This window comes from Lynx rufus, unplaced genomic scaffold, assembly GCF_022079265.1.
Source record: "Lynx rufus isolate CCGP_SWC_20201006 ecotype Redwood Valley unplaced genomic scaffold, mLynRuf1.p SCAF_8, whole genome shotgun sequence".
NCBI lineage: Eukaryota > Metazoa > Chordata > Mammalia > Carnivora > Felidae > Lynx > Lynx rufus.
The window spans coordinates 89,005,710-89,024,761 of record NW_025814896.1 but is presented as its reverse complement, the minus strand read 5'-3'; the positions used below and the strand labels follow the sequence as shown (position 1 = coordinate 89,024,761).

Genomic DNA, 19,052 nt, shown 5'->3' with positions numbered 1-19,052 from the left:
TCAGGCTAGATTGTTAGGGGTCTCCAAAATAGTGGGGTCTCAACAATTCCCCAAGCCCCAGTATCACCGAACTTCAGCCCCACATGGGGAGCGAGGTGGGGCTGGCCTCACCACTCCTGGGTGCCCAGTCCAGTTGACTGTCCTGTGAAATCTTCCTATTGCGAGGGCGTGCCCCAGCTCTGTATTTCTGGGGCTACAGTGGTCCCGACAGAAGCTTTGTGAATATCTGGGCCCCAAGCCGTCTGAGGTGGAAGCCTGAGGGCGCTAGGGTGGGAGAGGAGCCCTCTGGGAGCCTACACGCAGGCTCTTCAAGGCTGATCTTCCACTAGGAAGGGACATTGAGGGCCAGAGGAACAGGAATTGCTTCCCCCTGAATCTGTAGTACCATAACTGTCCACCAGGTGGGGTTCCAAGGCAGAGAGTGAGAATCGAGATGCCAGAGCTCTAGAAGCCAGAGATTAGCTTTCAAATCTCCGCCGCCACTTCAACCTCCGAAGCGCTCTTACAGGGAGGGACAGCACATATGCTCGCACCTTAGACGCTCACACACATTTTCTTCAAGTGAACTCTAAAATAGAACACGTATTGGGTGCAGGGGAGGTGTTAAGAGGGGAGTCTAGTTTCGTTTACACACACACCACCCTAAACTGAAGGTGGGATATCAAGACTTCTGCTCTGGGAGTGCGAGAGTGAACGGCAGAGACAAGGGGGCTGTGGGGGGAAAGGACCTACGGGAGAGGGCGAGCCAGGCACTAGCTAGATGATGCCGGGCTTGGCACGCGTAGCTCCATGTATCACAGACACGCAGGAGGAGAGGCCAGATGACAGACGGATGCACAGACACACATATAGCTCCACAGAGAACACACGAACCCGCAGACACACCACCCAGCTCCACAGATGTCGAGCCGACCCAAGGACACACAGGCGCACACACAGGTGCGGCCCCGGGCCACACGCACACCTCGCGCAGGCACGCGCGCCGGGCCCTCTGCGGCCGGCTCTGAGAAGGTGGCCGCGCTCACCCAGCTTGTTTATTTACTCATTTGTATCAATGAACGTTTGTACCCGACTCCTCCCGCCTCCGGGTGCCGGGTGCCGGGGCTGCCGCATTTGTCCTCGGCGCTGGACACTCACCCGGATCGGCACCCGGGGGGGTTCCTCCGACGCTGCGGGGGGCGGAGGGCACTATAAAGTTAGGGGATCCGAGAGGAAGGGCTGCGTCGTGAGCAGCCCAGGACGCGATCGGGGAAAGGGGAACATTGGCGTCTTGTGGGATGAGAGACATATGCGGGTGGTGGTGCGGGCGGGGGGGGGGGGGAGAGACCTCTGCATCGGAGGTTTGGGATGCCCGGATGGGAGATGGGGGACCCCGGCTAAGGAGAATTGGGAGGAGAAATGTTGGCGGGGGCGTTGAAGGGTCCCGGGAGATAGGAGCCGGCGGGATTCCGCGGGATTGGAGCTTGGGACCCCGATCACAGGTTCAGGGGCTTTCAGCGGCCCTCCATCGAGGGGCAGTCCGGCAGAGACCTCAGCCACTGGGGCGACAGCACACACGGGACTGCCCGGGGCGGGAGGAGGGGGCCAGGGACCGGGAGGGAGGAAAAGAGGGAGGGAAGTAGCTTAGCAGCCAAGCGGGCACGAAGCGAGCGCGCACCGTGTGTGTGTGTGTGTGTGTGTGTGTGTGTGTGTGTGTGTGTGTGTCTCCTCTCGTCCGTCTGTAGGTGCCGGGCTCAGCGAGACGCCGGCGAGAAGGAAGAGGAGGCGAGAGGTGAACTGAGTTTGATCCTGCGGCGGCTACAAGTGGGTCCCGGGCGGGCGGCGGGCGGCGGGCGGCCGGGGCGGGGCGGGAGGCCGGCGGGCGCTCACACGCTCCGGCCGCCGGCCTTTCACCACGCCTCCGGCTTTGTGAGCGCAGGGGGGGGGGGGAGTGTGGGGGGTGGAGTGGGGTGGGGGTAGGGTGGGGGTGGGGTGGGGGGGCGGGCTGGCGGAGCGCCCACGGCGCAGCCTCCCGCCTCTATATAAACACACGCATCGCCTCGCTTTGGACTCAAATTCACATTGAGAGAAGCTTTTAAAACCACCAGCCCTGAAATCCTGCCTCCTGCTTTTCCCCCTCTTTCATTCCTTTTGCCTTCCTTTCTTTTTTCCCCCTTTCTTCCCCCAGCAGCAACTCCAGAGCCGAGAGACTGCGTCCCGGGACGGATTGCCTTTTCTTAATTGATACAATAGCCCAGCTCGGGTTTTCACCTCCTCCCCCAACCCCACCCCGCCTCACCCCGCCCGCCGCCGCCGCCGCCGCCGCCGCCGCCCCAGCGCCCGCCCGGGGCTCTGTCGTCGGCCGCGTCCCGTCCCGGCCGCGGCCCGCCGGCTCCGCACCCGCGCTCCGGCTGCCGCGCCCGCCGCGCCGCCTCGCCAGCCGCGCCCGCCTCGGGGGTGCGCGGCGGCGGCTCTGCGGCTCGGGCGCGCCGCCGGGGGCAGCCCGCGGACGCTGGGCTCGGGCCTCTCGACTCGCCTCAGCCGGGGAGCCTTCCCCTTCGCCCCCAAAGTTTCTGGGTTCGTTGGAATTTTTGGATTCAGAGTTTTTTCCCTTTTTTTTTCCACCTAGGAATTTGAGGGGAAAACTTTTGACAAATCGATCGCACTTTCTCTCCGCTAGCTCTTACGAGAGAGGCTCCCGCTGGACAAAGTTTTCCAAAGTTTTCCGAGTGTGATGGTTGCGGGGAGAGCTAATCCACCAGCTTGATTCACGGCTTCATCTCACCACCCTCGAGCAGTCCCCAAGCCCGCTATAAGGGAACAAACAAACAAACAAACAAACAAAGTTACACTCCGAATCTCCTCGAGTCTCCTCTCTCTCTTCTTGTAGGCAATTTTTTTCCTCCCTCTCTCCGCTCCCCTCGCAGCCTCCACTCCCCTTCCCGCGGCCCCTTCCTCCTTCTCTGTTTCGGCTGGAGGTACCAGGACCCCCGGCCGCAGCCTCCCCTCCCCCGCCGTTCGTGTCCCTTCTCATCCGGCCTTCCCCTCCCCCGCCGCGGCCGGCACAGCCAATCCCCCGAGCGGCCGCCAACATGCTCTTTGAGGGCTTGGAGCTGGTGTCGGCGCTGGCCACCCTCGCCGCGTGCCTGGTGTCGGTGACGCTGCTGCTGGCCGTGTCGCAGCAGCTGTGGCAGCTGCGCTGGGCTGCCACCCGCGACAAGAGCTGCAAGCTGCCCATCCCCAAGGGCTCCATGGGCTTCCCGCTCATCGGAGAGACCGGCCACTGGCTGCTACAGGTAAGGGCGCACTCGCTCGGATGCTCTCCGGGGTCCGCTAGCGGCGAGCGCCGGGAGGAGGGAGCCGCGGGCTGGCCAGGGGGCGCCCGGAGCTTGAAGGCACCGGTCCCCGCCCCGCCCCTTCCCTCCTCTTTGCGGGTGCCGTCCGGGCTTCTCCTGCCCGCCTGCGGCGTGGTTTGGAGCCCACTGGCGCCTGGTGCGCAAATTCTGGGAGTTGATACGAGAGGTCCCAGGACCCCAGAGGGCTCCCAAGATTGACTTTCCCCCGTCGCTGGCGACCCAGCAGGGGTCTAGTGGGCTCCCCGCGCGGTGCGGGCCAGAGGGGGCGTCAGGTTGTGAGCCGCTTTCGTCTCCCCTTCGCGTTCCAGGCCCCGGTCGCCGTCGGCTTCCGGGGCTTTGGCGGTGTCCTTGGGACCCGAACACTGAGTCGGGGAGACGAAGGAGCCAATGGCACCCAGAAGTGCCCCTTTAAGACCCCCGGCTGTGTTCCCGCCGCGTCGTCGGCTGCGCTAGGTACAACTGCCTTGGTCCAAGGTCGGAGACAGCGTGTGTATTTTATGGTGGGGAGGGAAGGAGGTACCCCAAAGAAGATGAAAAGCCTGAGACTCGAGGGTTCTTGGCTTTTAAGGAAAAGGGTCTATTTGCTTATTGGGTGGGGACACTGTAGCAAGGGAGAGAAACCTGGGATTGGTGTGTGAGATCCATAGAGTGTGTGCATGTTTGTTGCCAGACGCCTCACGACCGCACGCTGCTGGTGATAATGGGGGTGGGCGCGTCGGGAACCAGACTCAGGTAAGGTAATGGGGAGATTAACCTGGAATTAACCTCGTCAAGTGCTAGACAAACGCGTTTGCAAGTGGATACACACAGAATTTTTTCTTTTGGGGGTGGGGGACGCCCCTGGTCAACCGCGGGAAGTGTGTCGTGTTCGCGTGTGCACCGGTGTTTGTCCGGAGGATGCTGATGGCGGTTAAGAGAAGCATAAATGTCCTGAAGACAACCCGGGCAAGGGAGAGGTGGGGCGGGAGGCGAACGCAGAGACCTGTGGGTTTAGAAGTGCGAAAGCAAGGCTTGAAACTAACAGACGCGTGCAATCCGCGCGCGCACCACACTTACACCCTGCCGGCCCCGCCCCGCGCCAAGTGACAGCGGAGCGGGGGCGAGGAGGGTGACGCGCGTTTCCTCTGCGGTGTGGTCTTCCCAAGTCCCAGAATCGGCCCATCTCTTTTGGGGTTGTTCAGGCAGTGGGGAGGGGTTCGCTTTCACCAATAGGGCTACCCTCCGCAGAGAAATCCCCAGAGCCTCTCCCTTGCCGCCACACTTAAAGAGTTAACTGCGGCGGTGGTCTAGGCTTTTGGCCGAGAATTTAGGAAATAAAATACCTCATACGGGCATCAGCTCCTGTCTTGTTAGAGCCAATCTGCGGAATGCATGGTCTGTCCCCACCTCCTTTTCCTGACCTTTCTCTGCCATCCAATGCCCCCCTGACCTTTTCTCTAAATCCCACAAGGGCCCCTTGGGGCTCCGTGTCCAACCCGCACAGAAGATGGGAAAAGGGAAGCAGGCCTACACCTCCCCTTCCATCAGCCCGTAGGGCCCTAGACTCCGCCGTGGGAGGGACATGGGGGATGCCTGTAGGAGACCGCTGAAGGGGTTAATGGGAGCCCTCTGAATCCCAGCTTTATTTTTTTGGAGTCATTTATCAGATTTTACGGGGAGACCTCCAAGGGCTCTCCGTTTCCACCGTGCGCCATCTAAACAGAGCCTAGGGCTAAAAATACAACATTTTTGTATAAATTGGACTCGCGGCCCGAGCGGCCGCCCCTATGAAAGTCCTCTTTGTGAAGACCGTGGAAACGGCGGACAAATAACTCTTTATTAATGCCACAAAAAACGCACTTTAATTATAGTTAGGCAGATCAGAGGCGGGAGGGGGGCGGCGGGAGAGAGGCGGCGGCGACCTCGGAAAATTCACAACCCAACTTTTGTGTCGAAAGAAAAGAAAAACAGAGGAAAAGAAGGAGAGGAGAGACGGAGAGTCAGACGGAGCGAGCGAGACGGGTATAGCAGACGGAGGGAGGGAATCCCGCTCCTCAACCCCCCTTGGTCGCACCTCCATCCTCGCCTAGAATTCTCTTAAAGGGATAGACGCCGTCTAGAACCGCGGCAGGGTCGGAGAGCTCTCTCCTCCCCCACAACCTGGGAGTGGGGTGGCGTCCCCCCGCGACCCAGCCCCCCTCCTGGAGGCGCGGGCGCTCTGGGCTCTCTCCCTGTCGCGCGCCCGGGCCGGGGCCGGAGGCGCATGTGGAAAAGTGATTAGGGATCCGGGTTCTGCAGAGTCACTTTTCGGCTGTGCTGGGGTGTGTACACATCTAGTTGGAGAATACTTTTCCGTAGAAGAAAGGAAAGTGAGGAGAGAGACCAACCTAGGAAAAGGGGACCGCCGAGGTGTCCCTTCGGGGGTGCGTGACTCGGTAGGTCTGGAGTCCGCATCCGCACTTCGTTGGCGGCCGAGAGCTACGGCCGGACAGGTGGCGCCCCTCCCCTTCCCACCCGGTGCCGCCCCGGCGGGATAAGGGTTAACGTGGGGTGGGGTGGCGAGTGCCTACGTCAAAGGTGAGCGGGACGCCCCTGCCCCCGCCCCTCGGAGGTCCCCTCGGTTTCCGGTACCCGCGCGGGGGCCCGCTCAGCCAGCTCCTCTGAGAGCCGGGCCGGGGCCGGGGCTGGGGCCTAGGCGTCCTGGGCTCGCGCCGCCGCAGCCGCCGCCGGGGATCCGGTTACCTGCGACAGCCGCCCCGCCCTGCCCCGCCCCGCGGGAAGCGCCTTCCTCGGAGCTCCCGTTCCAAACTCCTGGGCGGCGACGAAAATCCTTCTCAGTTATTCCCAGGGCACATTGCATTAGGAAAATCGCTGCTCTCGGCCCGTGACCCTACCTTGCAGATCCCTCAGAGGGCCGCCGGGTCCCTTCGCGGCCCACCCCTGAGAACGGAGGAAACCCCAACCCCCTTCTGTAGTGACTGCCTCCGGGCACCGACCGCTCACCGCTATAAATAATCTTTGGCCTGCGGCCACCCCGCGGGGTCTCGCCAGCCCGTGGCCGAGAGCCTGGAAATATTTATTCCGAGAGGCTCCGGAGCGTGGGGCGGGGGAGCGAGGGGGAGGGGGGCGAAGGCTCTAGCTTTGGGTCCCGCGGTCCGGGATACCTTTTTCCTCCCGCAAGTCATTACTAAACACCCTCCCGAGGGGTGCCCCGGGCCTCCCGCCTCCTTGCATTATTTATTATCCTCTAGGCCCTACTTCCCAGTTCTTGTGCATGCTATGAAAAATAAAACCTTCGTGCGTGTTTGTATGGGGGGGGGGAGCAGGGGACTGGTGGCCTGAGCGGGGTCCTCCGCCCCTTCCCCGAGAGCCCTTCAGGCTGGGCCTCCCGGACATCTCATCCGGAGATGTACGCTCTGAGAGAGGTTTTTTTTTTTTCCCGTGGCTCCCGCAGGGTTCCGGCTTCCAGTCCTCAAGGAGGGAGAAGTATGGCAACGTGTTCAAGACGCACTTGCTGGGGCGGCCGCTGATTCGTGTGACTGGCGCAGAAAACGTGCGCAAGATCCTCATGGGCGAGCACCACCTCGTGAGCACTGAGTGGCCACGCAGCACGCGCATGCTGCTGGGCCCAAACACAGTGGCCAACTCCATCGGCGACATCCACCGCAACAAGCGCAAGGTAAGCGCTCTGGGTTAAGAACCCCGCAACCCTGCTCCGACCCTCTTCTTCTCTGTACCAGCCTCGGGTGTAAGGAGTTCGCAGAGCCCGGGAGACGCCCCCACTCGAATCTGAGACCCCATCTGTACACCATGCCGGAGGACCCCGCAGTTCCGTGCCTCGAAGTCTGCGGTCTAGGTTCCAGAGCTGGCAGGCCTCCTCTGGGTCTGCCCGTTTGTTGGCTAGCTGTGCCTTTCCCACTACCAGGCCCAGCGGGGGGCTGGCTGTTCGGGGTGAGGGAAGTGGTTTAGAGGGAGCTTGAACGTGCAGGGACTAGGGCGTCCAACGCCTGTCCTCGCGGTGCTCCACAAAATTAAAAAGAGAAAAGGGCAGATGGTGGTCCATGCTCCCAAGGCCTGGAAACGGATCTTTGTAAAACCAAACCTAGCCTTTCTGCCACCGGTTGCTTGATTAAGGTAGACGCGGCAAGCGCTGGGAGCCGAGCACCCTGTGCGAGACGGTCGCGGAGCCTCGCCCGGGAGGGGTGAGATGAAGTCTGGGCCACTGCTGCGAGAACCAGTCTGGATGGCGGAGGAAGGGCGAGGGGTGGGAGAGCAGCGGCGGCGCTGCAGGGGATCAAAGTGCACCTACCCCCTCCCATAAAGAGGAAGAGAAAGTGGGTGTTTATCCTGTGGATTTCCCGAGCGCCTGCAAGAGGCGCGGAGGAGGCGAGCCAGCGCGCACGGAGCGAGCCTCCCCGCCCCCTCACAGGGCTGCGCCGCCGCCGCCGCGGCTCAGAGCGCGGGCGGCACGTGCTGTTTGAACTGCAGTAACCCGAAAGCTGAGCCGCCGGCGGGCGGGGCGGCGGCCCGCAGGCTTAAAGCCGCCAGTGAGGGGGCGCTGCACGACCTCCCCTCCCTCGGTGTTTTCCATTAGGTCAGAGGACTCATCCAGGTTTGAAACCTGAAGGGAAGAGAGGCAGCCTCTGATCTGACCGGAGGAGTGGCAGAGTCTGGGAGGGGGGCGGGTAACGGTGAGCAGCCCTCTCGGCCAGAAGGCCATGTGAAGTGGTCTTTGTGAACGTAGGAATTAATCTTGTAGTATTTGGTGTCTTCTGCACTGCTTGCGACGAGTAGTTCTCCATTGTAGACAAGCAGACAAAAGGCGGCAAAATCTGATGGAAGAGACAACTTCCCCCCCCCCCCCCCGCCACCCCCCCCCGCCCCGCGATAAAGCACGTACTGGAAGGGGCTCCTGAAGTAGTCTTCCCCATCTGCCTCACTAGAGCAGGAAGCAGCTAACAATTCCAGGGGGCAGATGAGGAGTGGCTGGGAGGGGGCTATAGGCTCAGGAATGGGGGGCTTATAAAATGTGCTGGCCATTATTTTTTTCCTAGTCTTTAGGACTCCACCCAAAGCCTGTTCCAAAGAGTGAGGAGAGAGCCTGAGATTCAGAAACCCAGCTCCGGGGAATACGTCTGCTTCCTCATTTTATTTTTATAGAGGCTTTGACAAGAAAAGTTATCATCCCCTTCTCACAGAAGGGGACACAGAGGCTTGGAGAGTTTGAGGGACTTGAACCAGGTCAGGAAGCCAAGAAAGGGCAGGACAGGGCATGCAACACAGGCATCGGTGAGATGAGTTGTTTCTGGGCCACCAAGCAGAGCCCTACTTAGTCCTGCCCACCTGGGCTTGCCAGAAACTGGTGGTTGGGGGTGGGGAGGAAGGAGAAGGCTGGATCAGGACCAGAGTGTGAGACCCTGGGGGTACAGAGGGCTTGCTGTTGCCTTGTGGTTCCACCCACCCGGTGCCCAACTTGGCTGTGGGCCTCCAGGTGGGGAGGGCTCCCTAGAAAGCCCCCAGGTTTGGCCCACATTGTCCATTTGGGAGGAGGGAAGGAGAAGGCATGATGAATGCTGCCAGAGGAATGCACAGGGAAGGAAGGGGGAGGGAAGGATAGGGATGGAGCAGGGGTGGGGCCTGACACTGAGAGCCACATTGATGGTCTCCCTCTTTGGGGTACCCTATTCTCTAGTTCCTTGGGGATAGGAGGTGGCCAGAAAGCAGTTCATCCTGACAGAGGCTTGAGAACCCAGGGCAGGGCGCTCCCAGTGTGTGTACTAGTTGATGCTTGCTATGTGGCATTTATATGGGTCCTATGGTAAATGGGTGGACGAAAGGGTCTCCCCCCACCCCAATCTCTCTAATTCAATTTTCCATAAACTTAGGTTTGCTGAGCCAAATTGAAGGCTTTGGACTAGGTAGACACAGAAGTGGGAATCTCGGTCTTTGCCTCAAGAAGTAGGATCTAGCTGGAGGGACGAGAAGAGAATGAATATTCAGGGACATATTGTTGGTCCTGGAGAAAATGGCTAGTCTGCAGGACCCCAGTGCCCAGTGGACCCAGCCTGGGCAAGGTCGGGGGTGTGCCACGCACGATGCCTTATCCAGTCCACTCTGTAGTCAGGGACCTGGCTGGTGAGCAGGCCACTGGGCCGGGCCCAGGCCTGGTTAGGATGTCCTCACAGGAAGTACAGCCCAGGTGTGCTGGGGCCCGGCTGGCTGGCAGGGAACTAGGAGCGTCACTGTTTCCATTGGGGCTGGTGGCCCACCCCTTCTCTGGGAGGTCCGGCCAGATGTGCTGGGAAGGGGTTCCTTATAGCCATCGCTGCACTCCAGGTGTTTGCCCTGCTGTCCTGGTGGTCTAGGGCCAAGATGGGCGGGGTTGTTAGGGAGAAAGTCCGGAAAGTCTTGCCCAGTCTAACAAAATGCTCTCTTGGAGAGCCAGGCCTGTGTCCCTATAGCCACTACCTCAGACTCTGTCCCTTCTCTTTTGTAACTTCCCTTCCCCCAGGGGTCTGGGGTGTCTCTGATAATGGGGGAGGGATGTCATCCTTCTTTGTGTGCAGAGGCTGGGGTAATTACCCTGGAAGGGTGGATGGAGTGTGGGAGGGGAGATTGGGGAGAGAGTTGTCAGACACACAGAGGAGGAGTTGGGGGTAATTACAGAAGCTCCAGTGCACAGCCCCACACACCAGAATCAGGCATTTCCTCTTTTCCTTTGGAGATAGGGCCGAGCCTTTCGGCACCAGAGAGCCAGCAGTTTCAGGGCACCTCAGACAGTAGTAGCCCTCCCCAAACTTGGAGAGCATCCCAGAGAATGCACTTAATCCTGGATTTCTGGTGTCCTGGAGATGGCAGGCATGGCTTTCCCTTCATCTCAGACTCCTGGCTACAGGGACTTCTGTACCCAAGGCTGACGTGGGGGAGCAGCTCCCCAGGCTTTGGAGGTAAGGATTAAGAAGGCCTGCCTCCCCGCACACCATCCCTCAATGACCTGGCCTTTGGGCCCTGTCTTGGGTAGGAGTGGAGGTCAGGCTCAGGATCACTGCACTCCTCTCAGAGACCCTGTGCACCCTGCAGTCTGTGTTGGGGTAGAGAGTCCAGGAAGTGCTTCAGCAGGAGGGCAGAGCCAGGAGGGTTTGGGGGTCTTTAGGGAAGCCAGCCCAGACCCGCTCTAGATGGCCTTTGGACCAGTGCACAACCTCTGGCTGCAAAGTCTCCCCAGGCTCAGCTCGGGGCAGAAGTTCCCACCTGTACTGGATAGGAGGGTGGGTGGCGCGGCCAGGCAGCCCCGCTACTGAGAGCTCTGCCCCAGCCCCTTGGCAGAGGCACACAGCCTTTGTTCTGCCAGCCCCAGAAGTCCTTCACTCAAAAGTTACTGTAGCAGTAGCCGGTGGGTGCAGGGGCCACCGAGGGCGCGGGTGGCAGGAGCGGATCTCTCTGAAGGTCAACGGGGGAGGGAGCCCATGGCCAGCCAGCCGCCAGGGCGCCTGGGAGTGGGTGCCTCCCTCCAGTTGCCCTGTGCCAGGCAGTGGGCGGGTGGGCTGGCTGGGTGTAGGGTTCACCCTCTCCCGTTTCCCTCCTTTCTCTGTCCTCCCAGGGCAGGGAGGGGTCCAAGGCTATGATGCTGGGGTGTCTGCTCACTTTCCAGCCTTGGGAGACAATTCTGGCCTTGACAGGGAGGGGAGGCTTGGCTGGGGTCTGCTCTGGCCCTGAGCCCCCTGTGCCAGCCATTGTCTCTGTTCAGGATGGCCCAGGCTGAAAGACCGGGGTTAAGAGCGTGCCTCTAGGAGAAGAGAAATGCTGAGAGCAGGAATATAGTAACCAGAACAGCTGGCCTTTTCCTTAGAATAAACTTGGCCATAAAGAAGCGGCCCCTTAGGGCTCTTAGATAAATTCAGAGCTCCCGGGATTGGTAAGAGGGTGGCTCGTGAGGTTTGGAGTGGTGAGAGATGGGGTTCCCTGCCATTGGTGAGTGTGGCCAGTCATGGTCTGGACTGTGACATTGGGAGAACCCTTCCCCCCTTGGGCCTCAGCTTTCTGAGGGGGTTTTGCTATGGCTGGAAGAAGGATGAGTGTCTCGGCAAACCTAAACCTTCAGATTCTGTGGCTTAGGTATCTGCCAAAGGCTGCTCTCCCTCCCCCACCATGTGCTTTTGTCCTGGGGACAGAATTAGAGCTAGAGTCAACTGGGGGACAGACCCTCTGTTCCCATAGGTGCTTCCCAGAAGCATGCCCAGGCTGGGGGGTCTGGGCTGGCCCCTCCCAACCAGAGGGGCTGAGACGGGATTGGCTCAGGAGGCCGCCAAGGTGAAGTCCAGGCCCAGTGGAAATGCCAGGCATCTGGGAAGATGACGTCCTCTCTTGTCCTCCCCCTTACTTGAGTTTAAAGTACACACCTTGGCGTCACCCCTGTGCTGTGCGGACAGCTGCCTCGGAGGCTGCCTGCCCTCTGTTATTCTTTCCACTCCGCAGGCTGTGGCTCCGGTGGCTTGGCTTGGCGGGGTGGCCTGCCCAGGCCCCCACCCTCCTGGGCAGCCGCTTCCATTCCTCCCAGTCTGAGTCACTGGCCCAAGGAGTAGGTTCGCTCTCTGACTCTTCCCGCTCCCGAGGCTGCCTGTCCAGAGGCTGTCTGTCCGTCTGTGCATTCATGGCCACCAGCTGAGAAGGGGGAGGCTATCTGGCTGAGCAGGTCAGCAAGCAGGGCTCTGGGGCTCCAGTGTGCCACTCCTCTCCCAGGGGCTCTATGTGACAGGCAGGAGGGGGAAGCATGTATAGAAACAATTATGGAGGATTTGAACCTTGACAAGCCCCCTAGTGTCCCACCCCTACCCCCTCCCATTCAGGGGAGAGAGCGAGAACAAGGATGTAGACCCTTGAGCCAGTTGCTTTGCTGGAGAAACTGATGGGGTGATGGAGGGTTTCCAGGCACGCCCTCCAAGGCGAGAGCCCATCCTGCGCTGCGCCGCGTCTGTGCCTGGGAGTTCTCGGGTCTCCCGTGACACTCTGCTTTCTCTGTCCCGGCACCAACCCTGGTGGGAAGTCCATACCTGCTGTTCCCTCTGCAGGGCTTTGCCTGGGCCACAGCTGGTTCCCGATGACCTTTGTCCAACATTCTTGGCTCACTTTTGGGAATTCCTAGGGAAGCCCCAGAGGGAAACAAAGCAGCTGTGGCTCCTGTTACAACTGTGGTCAGGGCAGTCGGCTCTGGGGGCTGGGAACCCTTCCTCTCTTCACACCGCGCAGCTCCGCTGGGCGCCTTCCCGTGTGCCCGAGTCCTGACCCCGCCCGCCCGACGTGGCCCAGGCCTCCCTGTGCCCTGGCCAGCACCTCCGCCTCCTCCTGGCCTTTGTGGTGGGTGGTGGTTTCTGGGCTGCCTCGGCTGTGGGAAGTGCCCTCGTTGTTAATCCTGGGCACCAACCCAGAGATGAGGCCCGGGAGTTTTCCTGGTGCCTGGGAGGCCCTGATGTCTGTGGAGCCGCTGGGCTGGAAGCAGGGGCATGGACTGGATGACCTTTGAGCAAAGTCCTCTGGGCTCAGAGCGCCTGCAATCTCCCTTTGCTTCACTTCTCGGTTGGCCATTTTCTCCGCCTCGGAGGGCTCTGAGAGGAATCATGGGTGAGATGGCTAGGTGGAAAGGGACCCAAGAACATCCAGTTAAACTTCTCATGAAACCAGTGGGGAAACTAATCCCTAGAGAGGACAGTGACCTGGTGGCTGCCACTGATGAGTCAGGGTCAAGAAAAGAACCCTGGACCTGGCTGTAATTCCCTTTTCAGAAGCCCCAGCCCAGAGGCTTGCAGGTGCAGGGTGGCAGAGGGTTTCCTGGGGATCATTCCCAGCTCCTCATAAGGACCCCTGTCTTCCTAGAGGTGACGTGTGGACCTCTTACCCTCGGAGTCCATCTGCTTAGTCTCAAATCCCCCTTGGTCCTCCTGCCCTCTTTGGACCCCAAGGTTTGAGAAGGAGCAGTTCATCTGGCCATCACTAGAGGGCGCAGGGAATGTAACCTTTGGGGCAGGGCAGGGCAGGGCAGGGCAGGGTTCCTCAATGGGTCACATCTGGCCAGTCCTTAAAGTGCAGTGGGGGTCCTCAGAGCGCCTCCTTTAGTAACCCTGGGATGGCCCCTCCTGGGCCACTGTAGCCTGCTTGGAGTGCGTGCATGGGGGCCTGGTAGGCCCTTACCAGGTGACTCATGCAGTGCCAGATTCTGGACTCTTTCAAGGGGACGGCATCTACTTTGGGACACATAGATGCTGGCATTTATGTGCTCTGTACATTGAAAGGAACCACAGAGCTCACGTCTTTCAACCTCACCATTTTATAGATGAGGAAACTGAGGCTGGGGGGCGTGATTAGGCCATGGTCACACAGTAAGTTGGTAAGTTAAAACTCACGTCTCTGGATGCCCAGTCTGCCTTTGCAGAGTCACCACCCCACTGCATATTAGAGTGTAGCTGGCTTTGACACTGACCAGTCTAGGTCTGCATGGCCTCTGTCCTGTTATCCATCGCCACATGCCCACCTTTGGGCTCAGGTCTCCTGGTGCTGGGAGCCTGGCCAGCCCTTGCCCCCATCCCCTCCATGACAGTACTCAGTTGGCCCTGGACTGGCTGGTCCTAGGCCAGGTGTGGCCTCCCTCTCCCTGCCTGCCCCCACCTCCAGTCTCCTCACTGAGGCCTGGTAGCCACAGAGTATCTTTCTGCCTCCCTGATGAGCATTTTGGTTTTGTAAGGGCCCTTAGTTGGCCAGCACTGGGCTTTGGGGACTGGGCCCCATTCCCACCCCATAAGAGCCAAACTTGGAATCCTGAGGACACGGGGTGTGTGTGTGTGGGCGGGGGGTACTGAGGCAGAGAGCACACTGCCTTTATCCATAGTCCTCTGAAGAGAGTAGCAGCTGAAGTCTCCCTTGTATATTCCTGGGACCCCCACAACTGAGCAAGGTGTGAGTGACCCATTCAGGCCCGGGCTGCCCTTGGCCACTTCCCATCATCCTTTTACATTTCAGCTGTCCCTTAATAGCAAGAGCAGCCCCGAACAGTGCTGGCTTCTCTGCCCCTCACTGGCCTCCTTCCCTCCCTCCGTCTGCCCACCGGGAATTTCGGAATGAAAGTGCTATTGTGAATGCCTGGCTGGGCCACTGAAGGGCCAGCACTGTTATTTCTGCAAACCAGCCCTCCCATTAGCCATGCAGGGCTGAGGCCAGGAAAATGTTACCTTTTCCTCCTCGAGCTGACTGCAGGGGAAATTCTCACATTTACAGTTTGTGCGGTGGTTGTGTTTGGGGGACAGGAGGGGAGGGTGAGCGCGTGTGTGTGGTTTGCGTGGGTCAGGGTAGGGGGGCTAGAGGAATATTTGTCTCCTTCTCCTGTGCTGTCCCTCCCCTCTCTGCCTTCCCCAGTGACCTTTCCCTCGCTGTTGGTGGAGGTACCCCCTTCTGCTCTGGACTCTTGGAGGGGGTAGAGGATGTTGGTTATGAGTGGGACACACAGGCGATCAGTAAATAAACTAACGTTGTCCCCTCTCCTGTACACTGTGGTCACCAGTGTGAAAACTGTGCTGGGGCATTTGGGTAAGGAGGGGGCAGAGGGTGTTACTGAGGAAGCAGGAGGATGGAAAGCAGAGAAGGTGGAAATAGGGACTCACTGGCTACTTAAAATGGACCAGGAAGATGCAGGGCACTAAAAGAGCTTCTGTTTGGCTTTGTGATCTTTTGGGGTGGAAAATCTTGCCCCCATTCCCCTGCCTCCAGGCCTGGCCACATTGAAGACATTTTTGTGGCACAGCTATTAACAGACGGCCTGGGATCTGCACCCAGTAGGTGTTTCCCAGGGAATAAGAGCAATTTGGTCTCAGGAAGTCCTGCCTGTGGTCTAACCTCAGACTCTCTTGTCCTCCCATCAGTGGAGAAGAAGAGCCACCTAGTGCTTTCCATCTCTTCCTCGGCCAGTCCTCGCACCTGTGTTCCACTCCTCCTGGGGGCTTCTGCCCCTGTGGCCTGGGAGTTTGGGAATGGGTTCCTGTCGCGGAGGGGCCACTCCTCCGCAGCCCTGCCCAGCACCCCGTTGCATGCTCCCCAAAGCTGATACAGCCACATCACCTGCAGACCTGCTGGCGGCTGGACTGCCCAGTCCACAGGGCTTTGCCACTGTTTGGAGCACATGCTTTTCTGGGCGTCAGGAAAGGAGAGGACAGCTCACATCTCCATGTGATGACATGGAAGGTCCTGACTTTGAATAAAAGTGCCCACGAATGGTGTTTTAAGCCTGTCCTTCCCCTGGTTCTGCCTCAAGGCATAGGCAGCAGGAGGGGCTTTGGAGGTAGGCGAGCCAGCAGGTGTTTGTGTCTAGAGCTGGAAAGCGGAGCTCAATTGGAGTGGGGACGCAGAGTCTCTGTGGCCACCGTCCTGGCTGCATGCTTCAGTGGGGCCCCCTGGGAGCCGAGAGGGCCGGCACGAGCGCCTCTTGCCACTGTCCCCTGCCCTCCAGGTCTTCTCCAAGATCTTCAGTCATGAGGCCCTGCAGAACTACCTGCCTAAGATCCGGCTGGTGATCCAGGACACGCTTCGCGCCTGGAGCAGCTGCCCTGAGGCCATCAACGTGTACCAGGAGGCGCAGAAGCTCACCTTCCGCATGGCCATCCGTGTGCTGCTGGGCTTCAGCATCCCCGAAGAGGACCTTGGCCACCTCTTTGAAGTCTACCAGCAGTTTGTTGAGAACGTCTTCTCCCTGCCTGTCGACTTGCCTTTTAGCGGCTACCGACGGGTGAGCACCCAGGGCCTGGGAGGAGAGGAGATGGGGCATCCATGAACCCACTTGGAGTGAGATGGTGGCCGACCACTAAGACGCTCACTGGTCACACAGACAGAGGGGAGGTGTCAGCAGAAGGGTGGGGGTGGAGCCTTCACCTGCTGGTCTCTGCAGCTTAGGTGGGAAGTTCTCAGAGGAGTCCTTTCCTCGTGGCCCTCCCGGCCGTGGGAGGGGGCCCTTCCTCTTTGGTAACCAGGCGGCCTCCTTCTCCCCTCAGGGCATTCAGGCACGGCAGATCCTGCAGAAGGGCCTAGAAAAGGCGATCCGAGAGAAACTGCAGTGCACCCAGGGCAAGGACTACTCGGACGCACTGGACATCCTCATTGAAAGCAGCAAGGAGCATGGGAAGGAGATGACCATGCAGGAGCTGAAGGTGGGGGCGGCCTCCCCAGTGGTCAGCGCGAGCGCCCCATACTCTGTTTCTACCCCTTCTGCTCCCGGCCTACAGGGACTGTCCCTGACCAGCTGTGGTGGCCATCACTGCATGGGGCTGGGGCACTTGACCAGAAAAGAGACCGTGTCCCCGTCTGCTTAGTGTGCAGACTGATGGGGATAGACGAGAAGCATCCACAGTGGGTGGTACCGCCCCCCACCACAGCTTCTGTGCACCCACACTCTCCATCCCACCCACAATCCCATCCACCATTTAGGAAAAGGTACTGAAAATTGGCCCCTAGAAACCCCGCGCACATTTGGTGTCGGTGGCTTCATTGACCCCCTCGACCCCTCGACCCCCTCCACCTCCCGGTATTCACCATTTCAGTGCATCATGGTCCCCAGAAGGGAAGCCACTTGCGTGAGGGCAGCCTCAGTCCTTGGGGAGGAGCAGGGAGATTTGGACCTGACTCGGGTCTCCTCCCATCCTACCAGCCTTTTCAAACTGGTGGCACTCAATACCGTCTCCCAGCCTGTCTGGTACTCGCTAAGCCCAGTCAGGCTGCCAACACCAAGACTGTCCACACTGGCCTCCAAGAAGGGCTTCCTGCCCGCCCTTTTTTAGGGTGGGTGTACCACCTGAGGAGGGATTCATCAACTCATCCTGGTCTCGACTCTGCCACCCGCATGCCTGCCAGGTGCCCACGGAGACTTCCTGAAGACTCCGCCATCCCCACTGTCTGTGCTCACCCTTAGTCTGGCTCCTGCTTTCCCCCTGGCGAGCCATTAGGAGCTCCAGTGACCTTCCCGTTTGACAAGAAGTGTTGTGCCTCGTAGGTGGTGCCACGGCGAGTCAGAAACCCAGGTCCCTTCCCTCTCTTCTCTAGGCCTTCACGTGTAAAATACAGGGTTCGGGATGAGGCGACCCGCTGAGACCTTTCCCTGGGGTACCCAGTGCCCAGGTGTCTTGCTCCCCTGAGAACCCTGGTGGGGTCTGAGGCTTCTGGGGGCCACCTCCGCTCAGCCCAGCACACGTCCCCGTGGGTGTGGTCCCAGGTCACCTCCCCAACGCCGTCATTACTCCTGACCTCCTACTAGATGTCCTGGGGATGGAGGAAGGGGCTGCGGCTGCCAGCTGGAAAGCCCCAGTGTAGACCCACCCTGCTCGCCACGCCGGGCCTGGCTCCTTGAGATTTGTCCTTTTTCTTCTGTGAGCTCACTGCGCTGATTAGGCCTGCTGGGGCTGGCTCTGGAATCCAGCAGTGAGGGAGAAGCAGCCCTGCCCCAAGGGACTTCCAGGCTCGTGCCTCTGCCCTGGACTGTAGCAGCTAATTCTCCTGCCCAGCCGGGGGACTGGCCCTGTGACCTGTGTCTGTTGTGGCCCGGATGCCGCAGCAACGTGAGGCTCAGAGGCAGGCCCAGCTAGACGAGCCTGGGGCACGGGGGATGCCGGTGGAGCGGGGCTGTCCCCGCGCTGGATCATCGACGATGCCTCTCTCCTTGCCGCTGCAGGACGGGACTCTGGAGCTGATCTTCGCAGCCTACGCCACCACTGCCAGTGCCAGCACCTCGCTCATCATGCAGCTGCTGAAGCACCCAGCCGTGCTGGAGAAGCTGCGAGAGGAGCTGCGGGCCCAGGGCATCCTGCACAGTGGCGGCTGCCCTTGTGAGGGCACACTGCGCCTCGACACCCTCAGCGGGCTACACTATCTGGACTGTGTCATCAAGGAGGTTATGCGCCTTTTCACACCCATTTCTGGTGGCTACCGTACCGTGCTGCAGACCTTCGAGCTTGATGTGAGGCTGGGCCCTGCGGGGCTGGGGCTTTGGGGATCCTTGGGAACATTGCTTTGGGGGTGGGGGCTGGCTGCTGGGAAAGAACAGCCTTTTTGTCAGGGTACTTCAGTACCCAGATGCTGGGTCAGATGAAGCTAACCCTGGTATCATAATGGAAGTTGCATGTGGACATCTGTAAACAAGAGACAGGACTAACATGCTGAGGGGGGAGCTGTGGGGGGAGGGGGTGCCACAGTGGGGGGCCTCTAGAAACATCTGGACCTGTGGGGCTGGCAGGCAGAAAGTCATCTGCCCTCTCTCAGACCTCCTCCGGCTTTCACCACCATACCTCACCCCTGCCCCCGTCTTGCCTCCAGGGTTTTCAGATTCCCAAAGGCTGGAGTGTCATGTACAGCATCCGGGATACCCACGACACGGCACCTGTGTTCAAAGACGTGAACGTATTCGATCCAGACCGCTTTGGTCAGGCACGGAGTGAAGACAAGGATGGCCGCTTCCATTACCTCCCGTTCGGCGGCGGCGTCCGCACCTGCCTGGGCAAGCATCTGGCCAAGCTGTTCCTGAAGGTGCTGGCGGTGGAGCTGGCTAGCACGAGCCGCTTTGAGCTGGCCACCCGGACCTTCCCCCGCATCACCTTGGTCCCTGTCCTGCACCCCGTGGATGGCCTCAGTGTCAAGTTTTTTGGCCTGGACTCTAACCAGAACAAGATCTTGCCAGAGACGGAGGCCATGCTGAGCGCCACAGTCTAAACGTGT

The 19,052-nt window shown here is 60.0% G+C and overlaps 1 protein-coding gene across 2 annotated transcripts; it reads left to right on the top strand.

Moving 5' to 3' along the window:
- The first annotated feature begins 3,071 nt into the window (after positions 1 to 3,071).
- LOC124504412 (cytochrome P450 26B1) lies at positions 3,072 to 19,046 on the top strand. Of its 2 annotated transcripts, XM_047069966.1 has the most exons (6): positions 3,072 to 3,275; positions 6,769 to 6,993; positions 15,805 to 16,080; positions 16,343 to 16,498; positions 18,013 to 18,297; positions 18,654 to 19,046. In XM_047069966.1, the coding sequence occupies exons 1-6, from the start codon at positions 3,072 to 3,074 to the stop codon at positions 19,044 to 19,046; spliced, it is 1,539 nt and encodes a 512-aa protein (XP_046925922.1). The 2 variants fall into 2 exon arrangements, with proteins under 2 accessions (XP_046925922.1, XP_046925923.1); XM_047069967.1 differs by lacking the exon at positions 6,769 to 6,993.
- Positions 19,047 to 19,052: the final 6 nt, after the last annotated feature.